At 37.2% G+C, this 24948-nt stretch overlaps 2 protein-coding genes across 4 annotated transcripts; one reads left to right on the forward strand and one right to left on the reverse strand.

The window, feature by feature from the left end:
- The first annotated feature begins 347 nt into the window (after positions 1 to 347).
- Positions 348 to 16029, forward strand: styx (serine/threonine/tyrosine interacting protein). Of its 3 annotated transcripts, XM_079833587.1 has the most exons (12): positions 359 to 561; positions 9394 to 9510; positions 12430 to 12462; positions 12750 to 12803; positions 12891 to 12988; positions 13082 to 13142; positions 13238 to 13274; positions 13410 to 13449; positions 13601 to 13651; positions 13737 to 13809; positions 13917 to 14010; positions 15324 to 16029. In XM_079833587.1, exons 3-12 carry the CDS (start codon positions 12445 to 12447, stop codon positions 15395 to 15397), a joined length of 600 nt encoding a protein of 199 aa, XP_079689713.1. In that variant the 5' UTR covers positions 359 to 561; positions 9394 to 9510; positions 12430 to 12444; the 3' UTR covers positions 15398 to 16029. The 3 variants fall into 3 exon arrangements, with proteins under 3 accessions (XP_079689712.1, XP_079689711.1, XP_079689713.1); XM_079833586.1 differs by lacking the exon at positions 9394 to 9510 and having other exon boundaries at positions 348 to 561; XM_079833585.1 differs by lacking the exon at positions 9394 to 9510 and having other exon boundaries at positions 348 to 561; positions 13238 to 13449.
- Positions 15936 to 20267, reverse strand: gnpnat1 (glucosamine-phosphate N-acetyltransferase 1). Its single transcript, XM_079833588.1, has 6 exons — positions 20110 to 20267; positions 18430 to 18593; positions 18277 to 18339; positions 17323 to 17450; positions 17183 to 17244; positions 15936 to 17092 (listed from the first exon to the last, which is right to left on the reverse strand). Exons 1-6 carry the CDS (start codon positions 20115 to 20117, stop codon positions 16945 to 16947), a joined length of 573 nt encoding a protein of 190 aa, XP_079689714.1. The 5' UTR covers positions 20118 to 20267; the 3' UTR covers positions 15936 to 16944.
- Positions 20268 to 24948: the final 4681 nt, after the last annotated feature.

Below are 24948 nucleotides of genomic sequence, written 5' to 3' on the forward strand. Positions count from 1 at the left end.
CAAATATATACAATTCTGGAAAGTATGTATACGGAAAGAAAGGAGAGACACATTTAGAAATGAAACAGTTAGAATGTTCGGTAGACTTTATCCATTTTTTATTTCTTTTTATTCTCTGAAATTTTCTGGAGGGCCCCTGGGTAGTTTGAAAACCCCTGCTCTAAAAAATGTAATGATGACACACAAAAATATACAATTCACAAAAGGTTTTTTTTGGTTCACTGGAGGATATAAAATATGTGTAATTTCAACAGATTAACATTTAATCTGAAGTTTATTTTATTGGAAGCTGACGATTGATAGATTTCTCCCGACACCGCCCCCTTCCGACGTATGGGGCTCGCCTCGCGTGTCACGTGACTGCCGTCGGTGGAAGCAGCATGGCGTGCGTGAGCGCGGAGCTCCTCCAAAAACTCTACTTTATTTGCTCTTAGTTCTTCTTTATATTCAATCCATCAAAGGCGACGTGAACGAATTGAAAGCTGGAATACTGCACGCAGCATGGACGAGGGGAATAAACTCCAGTTCCCGTCCCTGCCCGCCGCCAAAGAAGAGCAGCTGGTATGTTATGAACACATTAGCGCAGTGCTAACAACTGCTGGATTACACTTTCTCTTCAATATGTCTGTTTCAAAGAACTGCCTCTCTGACTAGTATATGTCAATGCATGAATAAATACAGCGTTTTTTGCTGATATTTTAATCGATAATAAAGCTCTTTTACTTGTTGCATTGAGCGGTTAGCATGTGCATCCAGTGGCAGTGTACAAGAATAACAACTCAGAAATCAAAGTCATCTATACTACAACATATCTCATTGCACATGACGACCTGAGTAGGATCCATTTTAATACTCTGACTAATATGTGAATAATCCTATTAATGAAATGCATTACAGATGTTTAATTCCTTGATTTATACTTTTAGACACTACCAACCAAATTCTTTGTCATTTACCTCAATTTTGAGACTAATATTGAATATAGTCAACAACAACAACAAAAATAACCCATTTAATTGGCAATATACACTTTGAGACTTTTTAAGTCCATGCGAACATAACGACTTTGCATTAATGCATTTTGGCATAAACACAAATGCTTTGCAAGTGTATGATACCTATTGTACATGCATTATTTAAGTGTATTCTTGCTTTCATGCCTTATTTTTGTCTAACTTGAGCAGTAAAAATGACATGAACCGATTAAGTAAGAGTGTAAATGGGTTGCTGACGTGACACGGCATTTTCACTGTCACACTAAATAAAAATAGTCTTAGTCTTACATGGACCTGTTGATATAAAACTGCTTTGTCTTTATATTTTTATTTTTGAGGCAAATCTCAAAATTGTCCTATGGTGCGACTTTCTCAAACATGGTTCTTTTATCAATTAAAAAGAAAAGCATTAGAGACTAACTCTTAATTAACTGAGTCAAGATCTTGAAGAACCACCAAGTGTTTATTTTAGAAAATGAGATAAGTTAAGGCTACTGTGGGCCATCTTTCCCAAATAAATGTATATTATTATCTCACTTAAATATTTGATCATGCAGTGCATTTTTGTTTTTAAAAAAAAAATTCAGGTAGGTCTAACATTAGTATTGAGGTAAGAAATACTAAAGATATTTAATAAGAAATCAAATGTAAATTAATATTGGTCTTCCCTGAATAAATTGAATTAGATTAATCCTTACACTTAAGGTTGCAAAAGTTAGTCATTCAAGAGCAGTGAGTGTCATAAAGGTTCATCAAACAACACAAGACAAAGAGAAACTCAGAGACAGCAGCAGTTTATTCGACAGCTGTCACTTTAAGAGTGAACACGGATACGGTTACATGTGGCTGCACAAACGTTCACTCGCGAGTCACGACGGGGTTTACGTGCACACTCGTCAAGACGGTCATTTAGTACATACATTTGTGTGTATCTGACCATTTCAGCGCAATTTGTACTCGCAAGCTTTTTGTGAGATGGCCTGTGTGTGTGTGTCTCTCTTCAGACCGTGCGCGCGAGTGCTGAGCGGTTTGAACACTGGCAAGACTTAAAAATAAATGCAAATGATAAACTTTAGTGACGATGCGACACTGCCTTGATTGTGCAAAGTGGCAAATCCTGTGTCAACTGAGCAGCTGGATTTTAGTGCAGATGCGATGCGCTGATGTGAAGCCATTTGAGCATTTTGAAAGGGAGAGAGAGAGCGCGCGCACGCGGTGATTCACGCGCACTGTTTGTGAATTTACGTCCCACAGAACGTTTTCAAATGACTGCGTAAGTTATTTATTATAGAAATATGAATTGTACCTCACCTTCAGCATTATAATTGTTTTACCCGCGCTGGAAAGAGAATGAGACGGTGTCGCTGCATATCATGCCCTACCTCTCACGGCAGGCGCGGGTTTTATGTTTCGTCAGCATGCGATCGGTTCATGAGATCGGCCTTTTTGGAGACCGCCGATCAATCATCCCAAAGCGATTATCGACCGATCGAGATCGGATGCCGATCAATCGGAGCACCCCTAAAAAGCATACAAATGTTAATAAATACCTCAGGCATAACTTTATAAGCGTAGGAAATATATACATTTTGTCACTGAAAACTGTGTCCTCCGGTGTGACACCATATCCTCGGGCAATTCCACTGACAAGTTTAAAGGGGGGGTGAAATGCTGTTTCATGCATGCTGAGCTTTTTACACTACTAAACACTTGGATTCCCATCCTAAACATGGACAAAGGTTAAAAAAGTTGGACGTTTGATGCAATATTTATGTGCCAAAAATACTCCTTCCGATTTCTCATAAGTTTCGGAACGTTTTTTTCGAGTCTGGGTATGTGTGACGTCATATGGGGCGGAATGTCCTTGTATGGGCTTTTCTCCCAGAGGGGCGCACGCGACTAGAGGGAGAGAGCAAACGCTTTAGGGAAGCCGGCTGCGCTGCAGTCACAGGACTTCACGAAATCAACAATGTCACCAAAGAAGTGGTTTTTGGTTGTCATGGCAAGACAATCATGTTTTTTCCGGACCAGCAACGGAGTTGTGCAAGTGTTTGTTTGTTCCCTGAATTTCGGCGACGATGGTTTATAAACAAGGTACAGTTCATCTCCGGATTTGTAGCTCGTCTAATGCTGAAAGATGATGCAATCCCAGTGATTAAGGTTTGTGGTCGTGTGTTGGAAGCAGGCGGTGAGTAAAACTGCTTCAAATGTCTGTGTTGTTAGCTATCAATTCTAGGGATGGGGCCGATCCGATCCAGTATCGGTATCGGGACCGATACCAGCTTAATTCACGTATGGGATTTTCCCGATCCAACTGCGGAGAAATCCGATACCCATGAGCCACGTCTGCGTTTTCCAAAAGTGATTCCCGCCGGCTTGTCTGCTAGCTGGCTGCAAACTATGGAATGGATTTCCTGAACGGAGGCGCGGCTCAATGAGACACAGAGTTATGAGACACGCCCCACTCCGGAAATCCATTCCGCAGTTTGCAGCAGGATAGCATTGAGCAGTATTGTGGCTAGCCAATGTCAGCTGTGTGGAAATACTTCACACTGGAAACACCGCAGAGCAAGACAATGTTTGCAAAACCGTAATTCAGAGAGGTGGAAGCTCCCTAGCGTCGTACAACACAACGAACGCAATCAAACATTTAAAAAAGCAGACAAGACTAGGGTGACATTTAAGAGATAATAATCAGGGCTTGACATTGACAATCGCCATCTGCGTGTATTTCGGCTGTGTAAAACTCACACCAGCCACTTTGAACTTATTATGGTCTTCTCAAAAGCCATGCATTATAACCAATCACACGTGTTTATATTGAGTTTATGAATATAATAATCAGAGGCGTTCAGATTAGCGTAGTTTTGTTCAGAGCGCGCGCGGCTCTCACTCTCGCTGAGATCTACACTCAAAGTAGGGCTGCACGATTCTTGCTAAAATGTGAATCACGATTTTTCTCCATGGGAATTGAGATCACGATTCTCTTACACGATTCTCATTGTTTCTTATACTTGAAAAAAAATGAATCAATTTTAAATAAAAGTAATTAGTTACAATTAAATTAAAATGTAGAAACAACAAATGTAGACAGACTATATGTAAATATATGCTTATTACTGTTTATTTCTATTTTTATGATTATTTAATATTTTGCCTTGTGGAGAGAGGGTTTTTGTTGTCTTATTTCGTTGTTTAATTTTTTTTTTGCGTTTTTGTAAAAAATGAAAACTATAAATAAAATATTTTTCAAAAAATGTTATAAGAAAACGCTTAACGTGGCTTAATGTACTAAGACAGTGTTACAGACATCCCAACCTAACTCAAACATTACATGTCAGTAACAAACTGTACAGCGTGCAAGATTGTCATTATGTTTATACTTTATACTTTCGTTTTTTGGGGCACTCTCCCTCTGCCATGGCGCTCCAGTTTCTAGATACACTGAACTGATTAATTCGGTTCGGGAGAACAGATAAAAGCCCGCCCACACTGACAATTGATTGGTTGACTTACCGAAACAAGCCAATCAGGATGCTCTCCGTCTTACATGCGCTTCATTAGGTGCACACCAGCGCACACACACGCAAGGTCTCTCGCTCTCTCTGCCGTGCGCGCGTGCACAGTTTGCGGTTAATTTTTACCTCTTACCGCTACAAATCAGACTCCGTTTAGGTCTGCTCTGCCGTCTTGTTACACGTCAGTAACAGCGAAACATGGCCAATTAGAGGAGGGAAGTGGAGATTTATGATTGATTGGTTAGTGTTTTGTTATTGTGTGAGTGTGACAAGCTGTGGTGTGACCAATAACGCGTGAACCCAGCATGATTTGAGGGAAATACACGGAAGTGAATCGCCAACATTAAGAAATGAGATCGCATTTATGTTTGAATCGAGATCGTGATTTTTTTTCGATTAATCATGCAGCCCTAACTCAAAGCAGAGATAAACGAGCGATGCACTCAGGAGATTAATTCATCATACAGTGATTGACAGTTTTTGTTATATTTCATTACCGAAAATAGTTTCAAACAAAACACAGCAGAACCACAGCGCATCTTATATGACTGGCATTAGGTTGGCTTGACGTTCGCGAATCTAGGGACCGTCTCTAAAGTTACATACAACATTGGTAGGCTATACACGTTTCTAACTTAAATGGCATTTGAGGAGAATGACTTAGTCATAAAACTGACTGTAAAGTGTTCATCTTGGTGTTAGTTATGATGCACACCTTTTGGATTTTTGATATTTAATCAAATAAACTGTCAAATCATATGAAAATATATGCTTTATTTCACTAGAATACTGTATGGGCTCTTACACAAAATATGCTAGATTTAAATGTGTCATAGCTGATAGAACACTGATGAGAATATTGCTTGAGAATATATTTACAGATATAATATTAGAGATTTATGCATTATGCGTTGCCATTGACGACGGCCATTATAAGGAAGGAAACCCCACAGAATCTAGCTTAAAAAAGTGCTTCGAGCTGCTTGATTTATTTTTTTGTTTGTTGATTTTCAAATATAAATTGATAACCGTGATAATTTGGGTCACTATGTTCATATCATACTTGCCTGTTGAGTGGAGTTTATGTCAGCATCATATAAAATCAACAATAATGATAATAATAATATTAAAGCAAACACAGCTCTGGTATCGGAATAGTATCGGTATCGGCCGATATCCAAATTCAGGTTATCGGGATCGGATCGGAAGTGAAAAAATGTGGATCGGTGCATCCCTAATCAATTCCATTGTTTTATATGTAAACATGCATGGCTCAACGCAATAGCTGGGCACGCTCGTCATACTTTAGCTCCGCCCAAACGATTTGCCCCCAGCCGCTCAGCTTTTTTCGGAAAGACTCAGTACAGCGTATCTTTCTTTTATAAATATAATAAAACTAAAGACTTTTCGGAGATATGAAAGATGCAATACTACTCTATAGGTACTCAAGATTGACATGAGATTGACTGAAACTGATTGTTTCACCCCCCCTTTAAAGTAGGGCTGTAATCAACCAAAGAAAATCTTGGTCGACTGAAGTCCTGAAATTTTCGACTAAAAATCGACTAAAATGACGTAAGGGGAAAAAGTACTTGGTAGCCTTGTTGTCTGCCTAAATTAATTATAAATAATAGAGATGCTCCGATCAGCATTTTTGGGGCCGATCACCGATTACCGATCACCAAGATCATGATCTGCCGATTGCCGATCACTGCCGATCACAGAATGGCAATCTTTTATCTATAATCTTGCAGAGTTTGCACCATTTGTAGAAATGAAACTAACTCTAAATTAACTGAGTCAAGATCTTGAAGAACCACCAAGTGTTTATTTTAGAAAATGAGATAACTTAAGACTATTGTAGGCCATCTTTCCCAAATAAATGTATATAATAAATGTATATAATTCTCACCTAAATATTTGATCATGCAGTGCATTTTTGTTTTTAAAAACAATTTTTCAGGTAGGTCTAACATTAGTATTGAGGTAAGAAATACTAAAGACATTTAATAAGAAATCAAATGTAAATTAATATTGGTCTTCCCTGAATAAATTAAATTAGATTCATCCTTACACTTAAGGTTGCAAAAGTTAGTCATTCAAGAGCAGTGGGTGTCATAAAGGTTCAACACAAGACAAAGAGAAACTCAGAGACAGCAGCAGTTTATTCGACAGCTGTCACTTTAAGAGTGAACACGGTTACGGTTACATGCAGTTGCACAAATGTTCACTCGCGAGTCACGACGGGGTTTACGTGCATACTCGTCAAGACGGTCATTTAGTACATACATATGTGTGTATCTGACCATTTCAGCGCACTTTGTACTCGCAAGCTTTTTGTGAGATGGCCTGTGTGTGTGTGTGTGTGTGTGTGTGTGTGTGTGTGTGTGTGTGTGTGTGTGTGTGTGTGTGTGTGTCCAGACCGTGCGCGCGAGTGCGGTTTGAACACTGGCAAGACTTAAAAATAAATGCAAATGATAAACTTTAGTGACAATGCGACACTGCCTCGATTGTGCAAAGTGGCAAATCCTGTGTCAACTGAGCACCTCGATTTTAGTGCAGATGCGATGCGCTGATGTGAAGCCATTTGAGCATTTTGAAAGGGAGAGAGAGCGCGCGCGCACGCTGTGATTCACGCGCGCTGTTTGTGAACTTATGTCCCACAGAACGTTTTCAAATGACTGCGAAAGTTATCTAATATAGAAATATGAATTGTACCTCACCTTCAGCATTATAATTATTTTACCCGCACTGGAAAGAGAATGAGACGGTGTCGCTGCATATTATGCCCTAGCTCTCACAGCAGGCGCGGGGTTTATGTGTCGTCAGCTGCGATCGGTTCATGAGATCGGCCTTTTTGGAGACCGCCGATCAACCATCCCAAAGCGATTATCGACCGATCATGATCGGTTGCCGATCGATCGGAGCACCCCTAATAAATAAACATAACTAGTAGGCTATTTGCAGAATATTAAATAGTTTTTGAGCTGATTATTTTGCACTGAAATGAGTCTGACACACGAGTCTGTCGGCTCTGACAGCGCTGCATCACGTGCACCTGCGCAATATCATAGCCTATGACTTCCGAAAATATAGTACTATGTTGTCAACTAGATATCATCACAAGAACTTTTGAGGAATATGCAACATAATTTAGACAATTGTTTTTGTCATATGTATTATAATAACTGACAGACAGTATAATTTCAGCCGCTCTGTGCAGCTCGAACAGGAGCTGAGCTCAGCTTCGCGGCTGAGACACGAATAGACTATTAACTTAAAGCTTTTACTCTTAAACACAAAAGGCACGTCCACTTTAATAAAAAAGGAATATTTATTAAACAAGCCAGATCAAGAGCAGAAAAAACTCTCTCACAATTAAATAAATAATATTCAAGAAAACTAGCCTTCTTCAATCTGTCTCTCTTCACCAGTGGGTTGGGCTAATCCAAAAGAAGTGGAAACAATGGGGGTGTTCTGAAGACAGACTGTTACCTGTGAAACAGGGGTGCTCTGAAAACACCCCCATTAGCAATTAGTGCTTTCCACCTGATGAAAATGAACGCGGCGCGGCAAAACTGATGAAATGAACGCAGCAAAACGAATGAAATGAACGTGGCTCGGCAAAACTGATTGAATTAAAGTGGCAAAACTGACAGTACAGATCCACTTAGCGCTGTGTTGTGACACTGCCCCTCATTTGTATGTTGATGGGCGTTCCTCAAGTTTACCGCTATGGGCGTGCGTATGAGCTAGCGGGGAATGAAAAACAAAGGACCCGCGAGAGACTTCTCTTCTCCAGTGGGTTGGGCTAATCCAAAAGAAGTGAAAACAATGGGGGTGTTCTGAAGACAGACAATTACCTGTGAAACGGAGGTGCTCTCAAAACACCCACATTAGCAACTAGTGCTTTCCACCTGATGAAATGAACGCGGCGCGGTAAAACTGATTAAATTAACGCAGCAAAGCTAAGGAAATGGACGCGGCAAAAAATCGACCAATCAGAATTTTGGTCGAGCCAGAACGTATCGACTGGGAGATTACAGCCCTATTTTAAAGACCTGCTGGATTCCCATGCTAAACATGGACAAAGTTTCAAAAAATAAGTTGGACGTTTTAAGGAGTATTTCTCCTCAAAAATTCAAAAATACTCCTTCCGGTTTCTCACAAGTTTTGGAAAGAGTATGGGTCTGCGTGACGTCCAAAGCGAGAGAGCAAATGCACGCCCATTAATGCGCTTTGCTCGGCTGCGCTGCAGTCACAGGACTTCACGAAACCAACAATGTCACCAAAGAAGTGTTTTTGGTTGTCAGGGCAAGACAACCCTGTACAGCTTCCCAAAGAACCCAGCGTTAAAGGGATAGTTCACCCAAAAACGAAAATGTGATGTTTTTCTGCTTACCCCTAAGGCATCCAAGATGTAGGTGTCTTCGTTTCTTCAGTAGAACGCAAATAAAGATTTTTAACTCCAACCGTTAATCTAATAGAAACCGAACGGTATTTATGCAAATATATCACCTCATATCAGACGAACGCTTCAGCTCTCCAAACTGCCATCACTTCCCGTGTGTGAGGACAAAATAGCGGCCGGGTCATAGATATGTATACGCACATTCCTCATTCGAGCGATCCACGCAGGCACTAATGAGGTATCTATGTATATATCAATGACCCGGCCGCTATTTTGACCTCACTCACGGGAAGTGATGGCAGTCTGGAGAGCTGAAGTATTCGTCTGACATGAGGTGATATATTTGCATAAATACCGTTCGGTTTCTCTCAGAAACCGATCGTTTCGTGTCTTAAGACATCAATGTGTCGCCACGAGCCACGGGGTTTAATTTGAAGTTGTCTGTCCATGTTTTTTTTTACTCTAATAGAATTCGACTCCATTGACAAGCATTATATGAGTGACACACAGCAACGGTTGGAGTTAAAAATCTTAATTTGTGTTCTACTGAAGAAACGAAGACACCTACATCTTGGATGCCTTGGGGGTAAGCAGATTAACACAAAAATTTCGTTTTTGGGTGAACTGTCCCTTTAACAGGACAGTGGATGGAGTTTGTTTTTCCTGCATTTCGGTCTGTGCACACTCATCATTCTTTAGCTCCGCCCACACGACACACCTCCATCCGCTCGGTTTTATTCGGAAAGACTCTGTACAGTGTATCTTTCTTTTATAAATATGATAAAACTAAAGACTTTACAGAGATATGAAGGATGCAGTACTACTCTATATGTACTGAAGATTGACATGAGATTGACAGTGTTTCACCCCCCTTTAATTATTTGAAGGACCCCATCCATGGGCATGTTACTGTGAAGCCCAAATATAAAAATATCTGTCTAACAGATTATTGTTTTCAAATCTTGATCATAGGTAGTAGGGCTGCACTATATGAGGAAAAGCTGCGATGTGCGATAACATTGTTTAATATTGCGATGACGATATGACTTGCGATAAATATTCAAATGTGAATATAGCTATACTGTTCCCATGTCTTAGTGCTTTAATAGGTCGTGTTCAGTGTTGGGCAGTAACGGAACACATGTACCGGCATTACGTATTCAGAATACATATTATGAGTAGCCTAACTGTATTCCGTTACAGTTACAATTTAAATAGTGATATTTAGAATACAGTACATTGTTGAAATCAATGGATAACATTAACGATTCTGTTTCATGAGTTTATTTACTCTCTAAATAAATTAAGGCAACTCAATGCATTTCTCAGAACGCCCCAATATGAAAACGAAAAAATGCACGGTTTGCGTGATCAGTCACAATGGAGTCGGAAGAGGAGCAGCGGGAGCTAGAGGTAGAGATGGAGCCAGAACCTCAGAGCCAGGGCAAGAATGCATTTCTATCTTGGAAATTCAAACAGCATTTCATATTAAAGAAAAAAAGAGAAGGGAGAACGAAATATAACACGGCAGTGCAACTGTGCGGTGGCGGATACACACGCCTAGGCCTATATATTTTTGGCTATATTATATATATAAATTCGTTATATATTCGTTAAATATATTATTCATTTATATTTTTTATTTTCAAAATGTAGGCTATTTAATTGAGATTGAGGTATATACCTCAATTAAATAACCTACATTTGGAAATAAAAAATATAAGATTAGATTAGATTAGATTAGATTCAACTTTATTGTCATTACACAAGTACAAGTACAAGGCAACGAAATGCAGTTTAGGTCTAACCAGAAGTGCAATAGCAGCAAGTGCAGGATATACAATGGATGCGTAAGTGCAGGACATGGATATGTACTGAATATGTATAAATAGAGAGACGTTATTACTATAAACAGAACTGAATTTACAGGTGAATATGTACAGTGAATAAATATACAGATGGCTATTACTATAAACAGAATTTACAGGTGAATATGTACTATGAATACAATATACAGATGGCTATTACTATAAACAGAATTTTACAGATAGAGGTATACAATAATATGCTAGGCTAATATGAGGAATAGCAGTGGATTAGGGTAGTGCAATAAATTATGGACAGAGCTATCCGGAAAAAAAAAAAAAAAAAAAAAAAATTTCTTTAACTAACTAATATTTAACTTATATTATTTATATTTCGATTATTTACAGATATTTATTTGGCTCAAACATGCGTGTTTATTTTAGGCCTACTTCCGTCAGTGAAACAACATAGCCTACTACAGCCTGTAAAACATTTAAATAAATATCTGTAAATAATCGAAATATAAATAATATAAGTTAAATATTAGTTAAAGAAAAAATTTGTTTATATTTCCCCATAGACGTACGTCATATGCCTTTGCGCTGAAAGCTGACACGAGCAGGAAAGAAGCATCGTTTTCTAATATCTTTGTTTTCTCCTGATGTTCCAAAACTGATGTGAACAAAATTATCTTCCGCAGGGTCAAGAACTAAGGCTTTGTTTGAATATGTGCTGTGAGAGAAAGCGAAACTAAAAATCTCCGGCGTGTATGAAATACGCTATACACATAAACTTGACCAAGTCTAATAGCAGCACAAACTGTGTTAAATAAAGTAAATTTTGAAGTAAAATGTATCTGTCCTACTCCGTTTTCTACTTTACCACAGTAAATGATGCGAATATAGCCTACTCCTAAATAAATCAAACAAGGAAGAAACGTAATCCCCTGTGAGAGACGTAAATGAGGATTTGGGAAAATAAATAAGAGATTCCATGTCCAGTAGAATAAAATGGAGTAAGCCTATTGTTAAATTCGTGGAAAATCGTGTGACCAGATTGCAAAATGCAAGCAAACTTAAATTTGTCTCACCACACAAAGCTTCCTCTCTCGTTCGGCATGAATCATATGTTTCCATAGCTGTGATGTAACATTTAACTGTGAACCTATTATTTATTTTGTAAATAAAGCTTTGTGCTTCACTCGTGTTATAATATTCACGTAAAACAGCTTCACATACAAGTGTTTTGGGCGACCACCGCCGGTGCTTCTGCTTAGTTGACGTGCAACTTTACATTCTCCTGATTTACCAGCCCAAGAGCCGTTGGCCCCGTTTGACGTTAGCTAAATATTTTATAATATATGTTTAGTAAGCAGGATTTGATGGCCGCATTCCTACACTTATAAAATGCAATTCAATGTGGAAGTAATCCAAGTATTCAGAATACGTTACTCAGATTGGCGCATGTAAACTGTTTTCCCTTATTTATCGTGTCAGGCTGTCTGTTGCGATGTGTTCATCGCGCAAGTTCATATCGCGATGACGATGAAAATTCTATGTATCGTTCAGCCCTAATAGGTAGCTAGATGATGATGAGTTTTATTCCTGTATTTGGCTGAAGTTGATGGTGCTTTTTCTGTTTATTACTGTAAGAATGCTTGTAAAACTGATAATCTGATTTTGTAATCCCATTTCTGCAGGACTGGGCGTATCCAATGAGAAGAGAGATGCAGGTGATCATGAAAATAGACTTTGCACATGATTGTATAGGATTATGTATTATGGCTTTTGTACTACTGCAGTATTAGTGGTACAGGATATTATTGTGTTAATACAAACATCCAGTACTTTTACACCCTTTTTTGTTTTGGCTGTTTAACATGTCTTTACTGTCAGCACTCAGCACTCAATTTCTTGTATATTTTATATTTGGGCGAGTCACAGTCTAAAGTATGTTTCGTATCTTATTCTCATCAAATTATCTACTTTTACTAAAACTAAGTGTGTTGTAATGATTTAGGAAATCCTCCCAGGCTTGTTTCTTGGACCCTATTCAGCTGCAATGAAGAGTAAGGTAATGTTGAGATGATCTTTTCTCATGCGTCATGATGAAAATAATCTGTATCCTGGCTTTCCTGTAATAATTCATCCTCTCTTTCAGCTCTCAATGCTGGAGAAGCAGGGCATAACTCACATTGTGTGTGTCAGACAAGACATTGAGGCCAACTTTATAAAGCCAAACTTTCCCCATAAATTTAGGTATTTTGATTTCTGGTTATCCTTTGTTCTGTGCGCACATGCAAGTTGTACTCAATGTTTCTAACAGCTGATTTCCTTTTTCTTTGTTTACAGGTACCTTGTTTTAGATATAGCAGATAACCCTGTGGAAAATATAATTAGATATTTTCCAATGGTAAGATGGCCTTTATACATTTTATTTTATAAAGGTTTTTTATTTGGTGCGTGTTTCTTTTGTCTAATTATGATTGCCTGTTTTTCTCTCAATAGACTAAAGAATTTATTGATGGATGTTTAGAGACAGGGGGTAATGAATGTTTTTACATATTAATATTGTGTAGTAATTGGCAACATTCATACGAGTACAAACTTTATACTATACTAAAAAAAATGTTTGGTTTTTTATTCAGTCATCTCATCCATCTTGCACATTGTGTTGCAGGAAAGGTACTTGTTCATGGAAATGCAGGGATATCAAGAAGGTTCATACTCTTTATTTATTTATTATGTTTATGAAATTTTCAAAAAAAAATTTAATCACAAGATAATCTCTTTTGGGGACAAGGTTTTATTTTACGTAATATCTAATATTTTATCAATATTATTATTAAATATACATTTTGTTTTTTCCAGCGCTGCCTTAGTTATTGCCTACCTTATGGAGACATTTGGTGTAAAATACAGGTAATAGTGGAGAAACAGTTCATACATGTCCACAAATGTTAATACATGATTATACGAGTTTGACTTGTATATTATATCTTTACAGGGATGCCTTTAGTCATGTACAGGAGAGACGATTTTGTATTAATCCCAATGTTGGCTTTGTTCATCAGCTACAGGTATGATTTTAAAGAAATTAATAATTAATTCAACATTAAGTGCTATAGCCGTTTTATATACATACATGCATGCATAATAAATGGATGTTCTTTCTGTTTTCATCAAGGAATATGAAGCAATATATCTTGCAAAGCTAACCATCAAGATGATGTCACCCATTCAGTTGGGCAGGTCTTTCTCCATCCAAGCTGGGATGCCAGGTAAGAGAACAATATTTTATGGCCCAATGGTCAGTTTGTAGTAGTTGAATTATTTTGTTACCGGATGATCAGTTATCAGCTGATCCTGTTTTTAAATCATCAATATTGGAAATTGAATTGTATATTCTCATTTAGATTACCTATCCATCATCTTAAACCCGGGACACACGTCAGGCCGTTTTTGAGCGTCGACTGACTTCGTTTTTCTGGTGTGTTCCGCACCGTAGGCTGTAGTGGGAAGCCATTTGAGTTTTTTGGGCTGATTCAACATGTTGAATCAGTGATGGGCCGGCGGTGAGAGAGAGAGCGAGAACTCTTGATTGGCTGTTCAGCTTAGTGCACGAGAATAATAGCAAAACAGCAAGCAAAGTCAAAACAGTACAGATAGAAGGCTGTTCTAATTTTACGTCGTCTTACCTGAGTGTGAAAAGAAATTGATCAGCAAGATCGATATTCAAAACTGTAAGCATGCGCTGCTTTGTTAGCGGTTTGTGTATCTGCAACCTGCAACGTCGGTTTCTCTTTTTGAATGACGAATATATCTGCAGAAATAGACAGTTGTCTCATTTACACACAGGAGCAGAACGCGCATACTAGTTGACGGTCGGCTGTGGTTCTTCGGTGTGTTTCAAGTGCAGCTTTTCTGCCCCGCCTAAACTGCCTAAATTCACCAGTAGTGTTTACAATGAATGATTTCAGTTTTTAGGGATTTTTGTTTTATTTTATTTATTTGAATGAAATTTCTTGCTTGTTCTCATTGTGTACTTTAAATTTGTTGAATTCTGTCTCTGCTTTTGTTGGTTGCTTCATTTAATTAATGGTTGTTAGTCACTTCAGATGAAAACATTTGCTAAATGAAAATCTGTGGTGGTGGAGGTGCTTATTATGATGATGATAATGATGATGATGATGATAAATGATTTGGTTGATTGTACTATAAGAGTATTGAGATTTTTTTCATGGCTTATTGAGCTTAATAACTCATGTTAACATCAAGCGCATTCCTTTTTTTTTTCCTTCGTAAAAGCAAAACTGAAACACATACGCAACTTTCCTTTATTAATATAGCTAATAGTAAGAGTACTTGCAATAAAACAGTACATTAATATGTATGATAGGCCTCTTTAATTTGATTAAAAAAAAAAAACTATTCTTTTGTTTGTATGCATCAATGTAAAATTCACATCAACATCAAAAACAATTATATTCCACAGCTCTAGTAGTTTGTACATAATAATGTATTAAACTACATTATTCTTAAATGTACTTATTCACACTGTGACTGTGCCTAATCTCTTTTTTTCCCCGTACAGGAAGCCTAAAGCGAACACTAGAAGAGGATGAAGATTTCGGAAGTATGCAAGTTACAGCAGCACAAAATGGATAGGCTTGACTAAAAAAGTGCTTTACCACAGTGGACTTTCCTTTTATACATTTTTATTGGGATTAAAAATGTAAATATTTGTACAGAGGGTGGGAGGGAGAGACTGCTCCTCGTGACCCTTGGAGCTGGGGAAGGTTTGATATTTTTTTCGTTTTCCTTTTTGAGCTGTATGCACTGAATTTTTTGCAGTTTTATAGTATTTAAAGCATTTTGCATTTGCAGCGGGACAGTATTGCAATAATGCACTTTTGATACTTGAATTACTGTTATGTTTATGGACGGACTTGGGTTGGGTTGGGGCGAGGGGGTATCAAAGGAATGCGACTGTCACTGCCACAGAAATGGTAGGATGAATCAGTCTTCATGTAGGGAATGAATAAGGAAAGACACATTTTGCCATAGAATTAACATCCCACTGCTCAATAAAAGATGGCTACTTAAACCATGTGTTTTCATTGTTATCAATCCCTGGAGTAAAGATACGCGACTGCTTGTGATAAGAAGGTTTGGGGTGGATAGATTTCAAATGATAATCCAACTTCATTGAAATAGTTTTTTTTAATCCATTCGCCCACATGTTTTACATCAATTATAAAATATAACAGTTATAAAAGCAAATATAACATCACTGCCACATGTTTAGTTGTTGACTGACAGATGACAAAGTATTTAGATGCCCTTTATTTGTCTGGCTATCAGTGCAAATACAAAAATAAAAGCATTTAGCATACAAAGATATGCTTTCATTGCACCAGGATATATTTTAACATAATTTATTTTCCTTCAACTAGGTTTGACGCACAACTAATGATTCCGCATCACCAGTGGCTAAGACTAGAGCCAAAACTGAGAAAATGCATGGGCATAATAAATAAATATAAACCATTTCTCCTAATGTTCTCTAAGTTGAAGATGAGTACCTGCAAGAGAAATTGAAATAAGTAGATTGTATACAGGACTCGTTCATAAGCATGAAAAATGTGATTTGAGTTTTGGTTTAAGCATAAAGCACAAACCACTGCAATTAACATGAAGTAAAAGAGGGAAATATGCCTTATACAGATTTGTAAACCGTTTGAAACGGTTTCTGGAATTAAAAATGTTTTCCCTCTCACAAAAACATCTTGTATAGAAAACTTTATATTAGAAAATATTCAAGTAGATAAGCCCTTCTTAAAACTAAACCATTTAGTCTTTTCTCTTTAGCAGAACACAGTGTTATTCTTTGTGGCTGACAGTGCAAACCACACATTCTGTACATGATCATATCTGATGGCTATAGCTTTCTCTGCAAGTGCTTGATGTTGACATTTAGAAAGAACGTTCATGAATATGCTCATTGTTCTGTGTTGTAGCGAATTCAAAATGCTTATTTTACAATATTTTGTATTTGTTACTTATCACTAAATGATCATGTCTTGTTTTTTTGTTGTTTTTTTGCTGGCTAAAAAAGATGAAAACTTTGAGGTAGGCTGATCTAAGATTCTCAGAATAGAACAGATCAAGAGTTCTAAAGCAAACATTCTGTGATGTTCACGATTCTTTTGGATTCAGTCAAAGAACCGGCACTGCATGTAAGTCTCATCTGAAGAGGAGTAGCCAAACTTCTTATAAAATTCCACATTTTTTGGCGCACACTCCAGCGTTACTTTGTAGCACTGCAGTTTTTTGCTGAGGAGAGTCAATGTTGATACCAACCTAAAAAACAAACAAAATACAACGTTCAAACGTTCACTTTTGATACAGAAATAACAGAGTTGTAAAAGTGTTTTTAAAATGCAAACTCACAGTTTTCCCAGCTGTTTCCCTCTGCACACATCACTCACGACCACTTCTTCCACACGCCCCCTCTGCCGGGACAAAAACCAAAATATTATATCGTGTACAATGATTCACTATGAAAATAGATTTAAAATGTATTAAAGTACCTTTGCACAAGCGTGGATGAATTTGTGCTCTAGGATAAGTGTTGCTGTGGCAACAATTTGTCCAAGATTCGTGTCTTCCACCACTATGACATAATAGTCTCCAGATTTCTTCATATGTTCAAAATTTGCTGAAAAATATTTTAAAAAGGGAGTCATTTTTTATATTTTATTTAAAAAAAAATTGTGCTGACAATCGTTTAAAAAAAGAACAAATTAAATCACAAATTTTTCTGTAATCATTCGTGATTAATCGTTGACAGTTAAACATTTTTTTTTTATATTTTTATACTGTAATAATTCCAAATTATTGTAGAAACAACTTAAAGATCACTGATACTAATACTGGTACTGATGTCTCGATTAAATTGATTTTTGTTTTTAAACATTAATGATAGACATTCAAAATTACAGTAAATTGAAAACCATGTCAATGTTTAAATGTCAAATGTCTTTTCGCCTTTGAATGGTTTAAAATAATTTGCATGTATAAGAGCGTGATCACATATTGTAATGCTAGCCAAAGGATGACAGAAAAAACGGATTGCTGCTTTAAATATTTTGAACGAGTTAAACTGAAAAAATTAATTGCATGCGTTAACGCGATGATTTTGACAGCACTAAAAAAACATAGACCTTGTGTAGCCCCACCCATTTTCAGCGCTGCACTCCTTGTGTTATGTCTTCCGGTTTGTATTTCCACATCATGTTGGTAAGATCTTACAGATTTATGAATCGCTCATTTTTTATGACATCCGCTTCCAACATTACAATGCTCATGATAACTTTCGTTAAAGTAGTAAATCCACTTAACCAGCTAATTACTCTTACACAGCGATGCCATAGAAATATACAGAGCTTCCGCAAATCAGGAAGTTCTAAAAATGGCTGTGCACTTTTTCCTCTGGCGCATAAGGTCTATATGAAAAACTGTGAGATGTTTTGAACTTGCAGAACCTTTGAACTGTTCTTCTGTGACATCCCCAGCCATCGTGAGCTGTGATAACACCTTGTAGAAGCCTGAAAAAGGCATAAAGACAAAACATATGTTCATTATGATTGTTTGAAGTACTAAACATGAGTGGGTAGATTGCTGAATGGTATCAGTACCTCTGTCTAGGTCAGCAGTGCAGAGAGGACGGAGGACCAGACCTTCTCCGGGCTGAGAGGGAGAAATGGGAGGCGAGAAGGAGACGGTGTTGCTGCTCCAGTCCAGCTCTTGGAGCAGAGAAGGATCAAACAGGGGTGTCTCGTCCAGCAACATTCCAGAGGCCCTTTAATAAAATAACATGTTAGACAAATTTAACTCGGATCAGGACTATGTGTTACTGGTAACATTTTATTTGGACTTTGATCATCCAAACATTTACATTTCAAAAAACAAACTGTGTAAAGCTGCAGGTGCCTGTCTATGAAATCATCAGACTTTTAAAAAAAAAAAAATGCATTATTAAAACATTTTTGTTACTTTTTAAATAACGTTCACTAAAAATAATATTAAAAAGAATTCAACTTTTTTTTCAGCTAGTTGCCAAAGGAAACAATTCTCATTTAGTTTAACTTGGAACTAAAATAATTCTAATTAAACTATTAATAAATATACTATAAATATTCTAACAAAAACACAACAAACTTTCTAAAACTTTACAATTAAAATGTGACATATTAAAATAAACACTCATTAAAATATCTCAATGACAATAAGATCTTATCTTGATCTTTCTTTTAGAAGCGTTTTATTACAAACCAGTGTTGTAAAGTATATGAGTAAATGTAATTAGTTACTGAAGTATTTTTTTATTTTTTATTTGTAGTTTTACTGAGTATCAAAGATATTAGCAACTTTTACTCTCTACTTTACCACATTTTATAACCAAACAGTTGACAGTTGCCATTGACTTCCGTAGTATGGAGAAAAATCCAATGGAAGTCAATGGGGCCCATAAACTGTTTGGTTATTGACATTCTTCAAAATATATTTTTGTGTTCAGCAGAAGAAAGAAATCCATACAGGTATGGAACAATTTGAGGGTGAGTAAATAATGACATCATTTTCATTTTTGGGTGAACTATCCCTTTCACTTAGACTTGAGTGTTTGTATAGGTTCAAGTGACCGTTGTGTCGACATTGATTTATTACAATATTGAGGTGTTCAGTTTTATTTCGATTTTAGAAACTAAACATGTGATTGCTCTCCTCACAAATCAACTGTTTCTTGTGTTTCACTGGCATGTCTCTTAGGTGGTGAGTGTTAATCATCTTTCAGCCTACATTAAAAAAAAAATACTTAAGAACTGTTAAAATTAAATACTCCCAAGTTGTTTGTAACTGGTGACTTGTAATGGAGTAATTTTGTCTTTAAGGAATCTGTACTTTTACTCAAGTATAGTTTTCACTTTACACCTCTGGTTACAAACCAAAAACCTAAAGTATGACATAATATAACATCCAGTTAGTCTAAGTTGTGATCTCTGCATTTTTTCAAGAAAATACAATATTTCAAGTAATGAGCATAAGACAATCTCAAAGCAGTTTATGGCAGCCCTAATAAATGAAACATTTAAAAGACAAAGGTCACAATTGCGTGTAGAATAATATAATAACATCACGTCAAGCTTCATTTCACATGACTTTCATTTTTTATTTAAACCTACTGTTCAACCTACATTCCCAATCTGTAATTCCCAGAATACCATCCATTATTATTTATGTTCAATTCAATGATAGAAGAGCTCGCGATCAAACTGCTTTAGATTTGTGTATCGGATATCGATTTGTCATTTACTTACGGAGACATATGGATATTGACCGCTTTTGCTTTTTCCTAAAATGTTTGAATGAATCCTGGCAACTCGATTCCAGTTACAGAGATCTTCAATGTTCCAGCATGTCATCCACACTTCCTCCTGCGTTATTATTTTTCCCCACACGTATTCTAACGAGCCCCGCCCTTCACCCAATCACCGTTTGCTGTGTTTGGTACGGTTGATAATCGACATCTCAATTGTCCAATCGCAGACTTGCTGCAAGTACAGCTGCCCAATCATCGCAAACACTGATCAGATAAAGGGCGGGACCTACGCTTTTCACCCCCTCCTCCCTCTGTCTGCGTGCGTGGAATATGACGTGGCGCGGGGTTTAACAAGGGCGCGGTGCAATGACGTTCGCATCCTTTAGGGAAAAGATGTTTAGCCGGATTTAATTATGTAAAGTCTACAAACTGGTTCTGTGATTTCAGACGCGTTAAAGAGGAAAACTGACACCGTCTGGTTCGACAAGACTGTCAAGATTGAAATGAAAAGGTGTCTGCCAATAAACTACTCACCGTGTAACCCACGTGTGGTTCAAACCGGTTCAAACGTCTACCAAACAATTACTGTGGTAAATACGTCCTGCCAACATTCCACACGGTTAATACTACCTATTGACCCCTTGACAAACTGATTAATGTCATTGCTATAATTACATATTTGCCATTTATATGTTGCTTGCATAAATATTATTCCATCAGAACAGCTCATTTTGATTGGCTGTCAGATAGAAAGATGTCTTTTGCTTGCAGAATGGTCGGGCTACTATCAAGGAGTTTTAAATGACTGCTTTGTAGTTATATCCAGAGCCATAGAGAGAGATTAGATCTCTCTCTATGGCTCTGGTTATATCTATCTACCATGCTAACGGTTAACCACAGGCTTGACCCCTGCTTGTCTTGACTTGTCTTCTAAGGACAGGCCGTGTAAACTGCATACTCAGACATACTTAGCAGCAGTTACTGGAATTCATCTCTCTTCCTTCTCATATTGATTTTCTCAAGTGTTTAAACAAAAATAAATATTAATCATCTTTTCAAATGTTTTTACACTGATATCTGTAGGATGTGAGTGTACAGAATGAACAAACAAGACATTTGAGAAGGAAACGCCTACCAAGTGCAAGTCCTTTGATGTGCCTGCGTTATATATATAAGGTATAATATCAAAACAGACCTCAAAGCAATCAATAATTTGCATAAACATTGCTTATGGAGAATATTTAGATATTCAGAAATACAATTTTTAAATCCAAATTAAGTAGCTTTTTTTCTTTCAATTTTAAGATGACTTGTCAAACAATCTACAATTATTTTGCAAAGAAATTAGCAAATAAGGCTTAATGGTGTGGCTTGTCAATACGGTGCACACATTTAATGAAATAATGATGGTACATATAGACAAAACACTTGTGACAACAGTAATTCCATAATGCATCTCCAATTACTGCTTAAAAATGCTGCAGGCATTCTTAATAAGCTCAATAACTTGCATGAACAGGGAAGCAGAGAGACAGCAGGTATTGAATGAACCTTGCGGGAAATAGGGAGGCTGAGAGCACAAAAAATGCCTGCCGAAAGCTGATATACTAGTTCACATGACTACACCATGGATCATTACATTGAGTGAGATACAAATAATTGAAATTCAGTCTGTTTGTCTTTAATGACTCTACATGGACAAAAACATGAGACAGCAAATATTGGCCCTAACATATATGATTTATTAATAGAGAACAATGTAACATTGTTGTTAAATTTATTTATATGGTGCTATATCTATAAATCTTATAGTCATTATAAGGATTTTCTGTTTTACTCTTATCATATGACCATATGAGTAAAATGCAATGTTTATGGAAAAACTGTTTGTGAAACTTTTATTTTAAATTAGTCAGAGAAATATATTACGCCCCCAAAATTGATCTCAAAATAACGCTGTAAATAAAAAGGACCCTGGTGAGTTATTTAATGCATTTGCAATACAGAATTGCAAAAATAACCGTAGGACCATAAGGACAATTCTTGTTTTTTATGGAATATTGAATAGTATTTATTATAAATGATTTACAACTTGTCACCAGTGCTGGTCCTAGACTTCTGGGGTCCCTAAACAAAACTGTCAGTACATTCATAAAAAAACCCAAATGACCCCCAACCCCTTAATCTTTTCTTTCAGAGCAGTTTCACTGTCAACCAACAACAGTGAGTTGAAACGTTCAGTAATACAATACAAATAAAAATAGGACAAATACAACAGAAAAGATATGAACGAAATGAACAATTTAGCCTTCTAATAATAATAGCCTGCTATACAGAAATAGTCTCATGCCACATGACATAGGCCTACATAGAGCTAAACCGCATCAAATTTCTAAGCAGTAAACATACCACATAAGCTTCATTCGGATTCCAATATTATGAATGCATGGATGAATTTTATTTTTAATGAATATCCAGCTCATGTGGGGAAGAAATTGCGTGTCTGTTCCTTCATTTAACCACAGATTCGTTTGTAAACAAGAGACTGGATTTGCAGGCAGAATGAGATTACATGAATGAATGAAGCAACACACATATTTGTGAGTACAAATATTTTTTGTATGTGATAGTATTACATTGTTACAGATTGTATTGATTGTGTGTACATATCTAACTGAACATACCTTAGCATGCTGTCAAAGGCTGAAGAATCCTTTATTTGTGGTGTTCTTGGTTCATTGCGATTCAGGATCAGACTCGGACATGTTTATGGGCCTGTGCTCGCAAAGCCCAACGTCACAGGACTATGTGTTTTCCAGACGGGCTACCAAAAACTATCTTAAATAGTGAAATAACAATCCTTTCTTGATGTGCGTTGTTCACTCTCTTGACTTGATATTTGAACGGCGCGCGTGTGTGTGTACGGTTTGCGGTTATATTCACCGATCGGGCGGGCCAAGAAACGTTAATAAAAAAGTAACATTCCAATCAATCGCGGGTGGATGAGAGATAAATCATTGTGTTTGTTTAATAAAGACATTTTGCGAGCCCTGTGGGCGATTCATTCCAGTTGCCGTTTCCCTACCGGGGAGCTGAAGCTCATTAAATATGCAAATCTTATCCAATCCTAGCCATGGGCGTTTACTTCCAAGTCTTCAGTGCGGCACGCCCATAAAAACTGAGCGTTTCTTGAGAGAGCCTCAAAACCAGGGCAGAAAATAGCCTATTACTTATTCATTATGATGTTTTTGAAAGTAAAAACCACGCAAACGTCATAAGTTGACCTCAGACAACAGTATATATAAAATAAAAAACACAGTTCATGACCCCTTTAAAGTTATTCAGTGAAGAGCAGTGAATGATTCTCTCATTTTCTTTTGTTGTTTGATTAATATTAAAGGGTAACTTCAGTGATTTAGCATTAGGCTTTGTATCAGTAGAAACCCGGTAGTATATTCAAATTATAGGTACTTTCCCCCCTCATATCCCCCTGAGACGAGAGAATTATGCCTTTTATTTATGGAAAAAATAATTTTTTGGCCAGAGGCTAAAGACTACAGCCACTAGATGGAGCTGTTCCGCATGTTATCAACCCGCCCATAGGGGAGAGATCTCACTCACAGAATGTAAGACACAGACGGCCACACGGACAATCATAACGGGGCACGGTGCAAAATAAAGTGAGTGTTTCAACTTTTCAATGAATTCCTGTGATAGTTTAGCTTCCATATGCGATCTGAAAACATGCCAGACTGGCGCTTAACGTTACCTCAGTTCTGCTCTGTGCCGTGACTTTCCTTCGGCTTACTCACACTTTATTGAAAAGACACATTCAGTTTTTAACTGTAGTGTTTATTCTCTAACTGAACGAAATGATTGTATTACTATGAAGATCAAAACGACTGTGTACGGAGTGGCCTCATAGGGCAGCGAAGCGAGTGCATTCTGGGAGTTGTTGTCTTTCATCCACATGAGACAAAAATACATTTTCTGTCTTTTCTCAGTCTAGAAGGCACCAAATTCAACAATAATTTCACATTTCTACTGCATAAATGACCCAGTTTAAATACAAAGCTTAATGCTAAATCACTGAAGTAACCCTTTAAATGACACAGACAGCAGGTTTATTAGGCTGCTGTCACTTTAAGACCAAATGCACAGACCTGATACACTGACAAGCATTCGATTACTTTCCCATCTCTTCACTGAAGACGTAACTGAAAGATGGACATTTTGACATATTTTTTGTGTATTTGTCCGTTTAAGCGCTCGCCCGAAGCCCATACTTGTCCATGTTTCTCTCCATCTTGGATCTCGCAGACAGAAAGCCACCTGCGGACACCGTCTCTTTCACAGCTCAAAATGCTTTACACATGACGTTACATGATTCGACTGATTTTAATGTTAAGTATGGTTGACAGTGCACTACTTTAAAAGAAAGAAATGGAAAACAGCATCATGTAATTGTTGGAAGCCAAAATCAAAAAAGAAACACAGCCCTAAATCATTCTTGAGAGCAAAGAGGCTATACTTTGCCTATAAGGAAGAACAGCACCGCCCGTCACTCACATGAGATCACATCAATAGCAACAAACATCCAATCATTTCTGGATGGACAAAATCCTGTCCCGTTCTACAGTTTTTTTTTCTTGTTCGAAAAGCCATTTCACTCAGAATAATAGGGATTAAAAACAACCTCCATTTCATGCCGACATTAATTAGCTGTTTTTGTTTTTTTGTTTTGATTGGATGTTTTTAATGCATTGCTATGCGGATGCACAATCTCTATTATATTTAAATACCAATAATGTTTGTCTTCAAACAGTTTTCCCAAACA

This window comes from Gobio gobio (assembly GCF_949357685.1).
Source record: "Gobio gobio genome assembly, chromosome: 13".
Lineage (NCBI taxonomy): Eukaryota > Metazoa > Chordata > Actinopteri > Cypriniformes > Gobionidae > Gobio > Gobio gobio.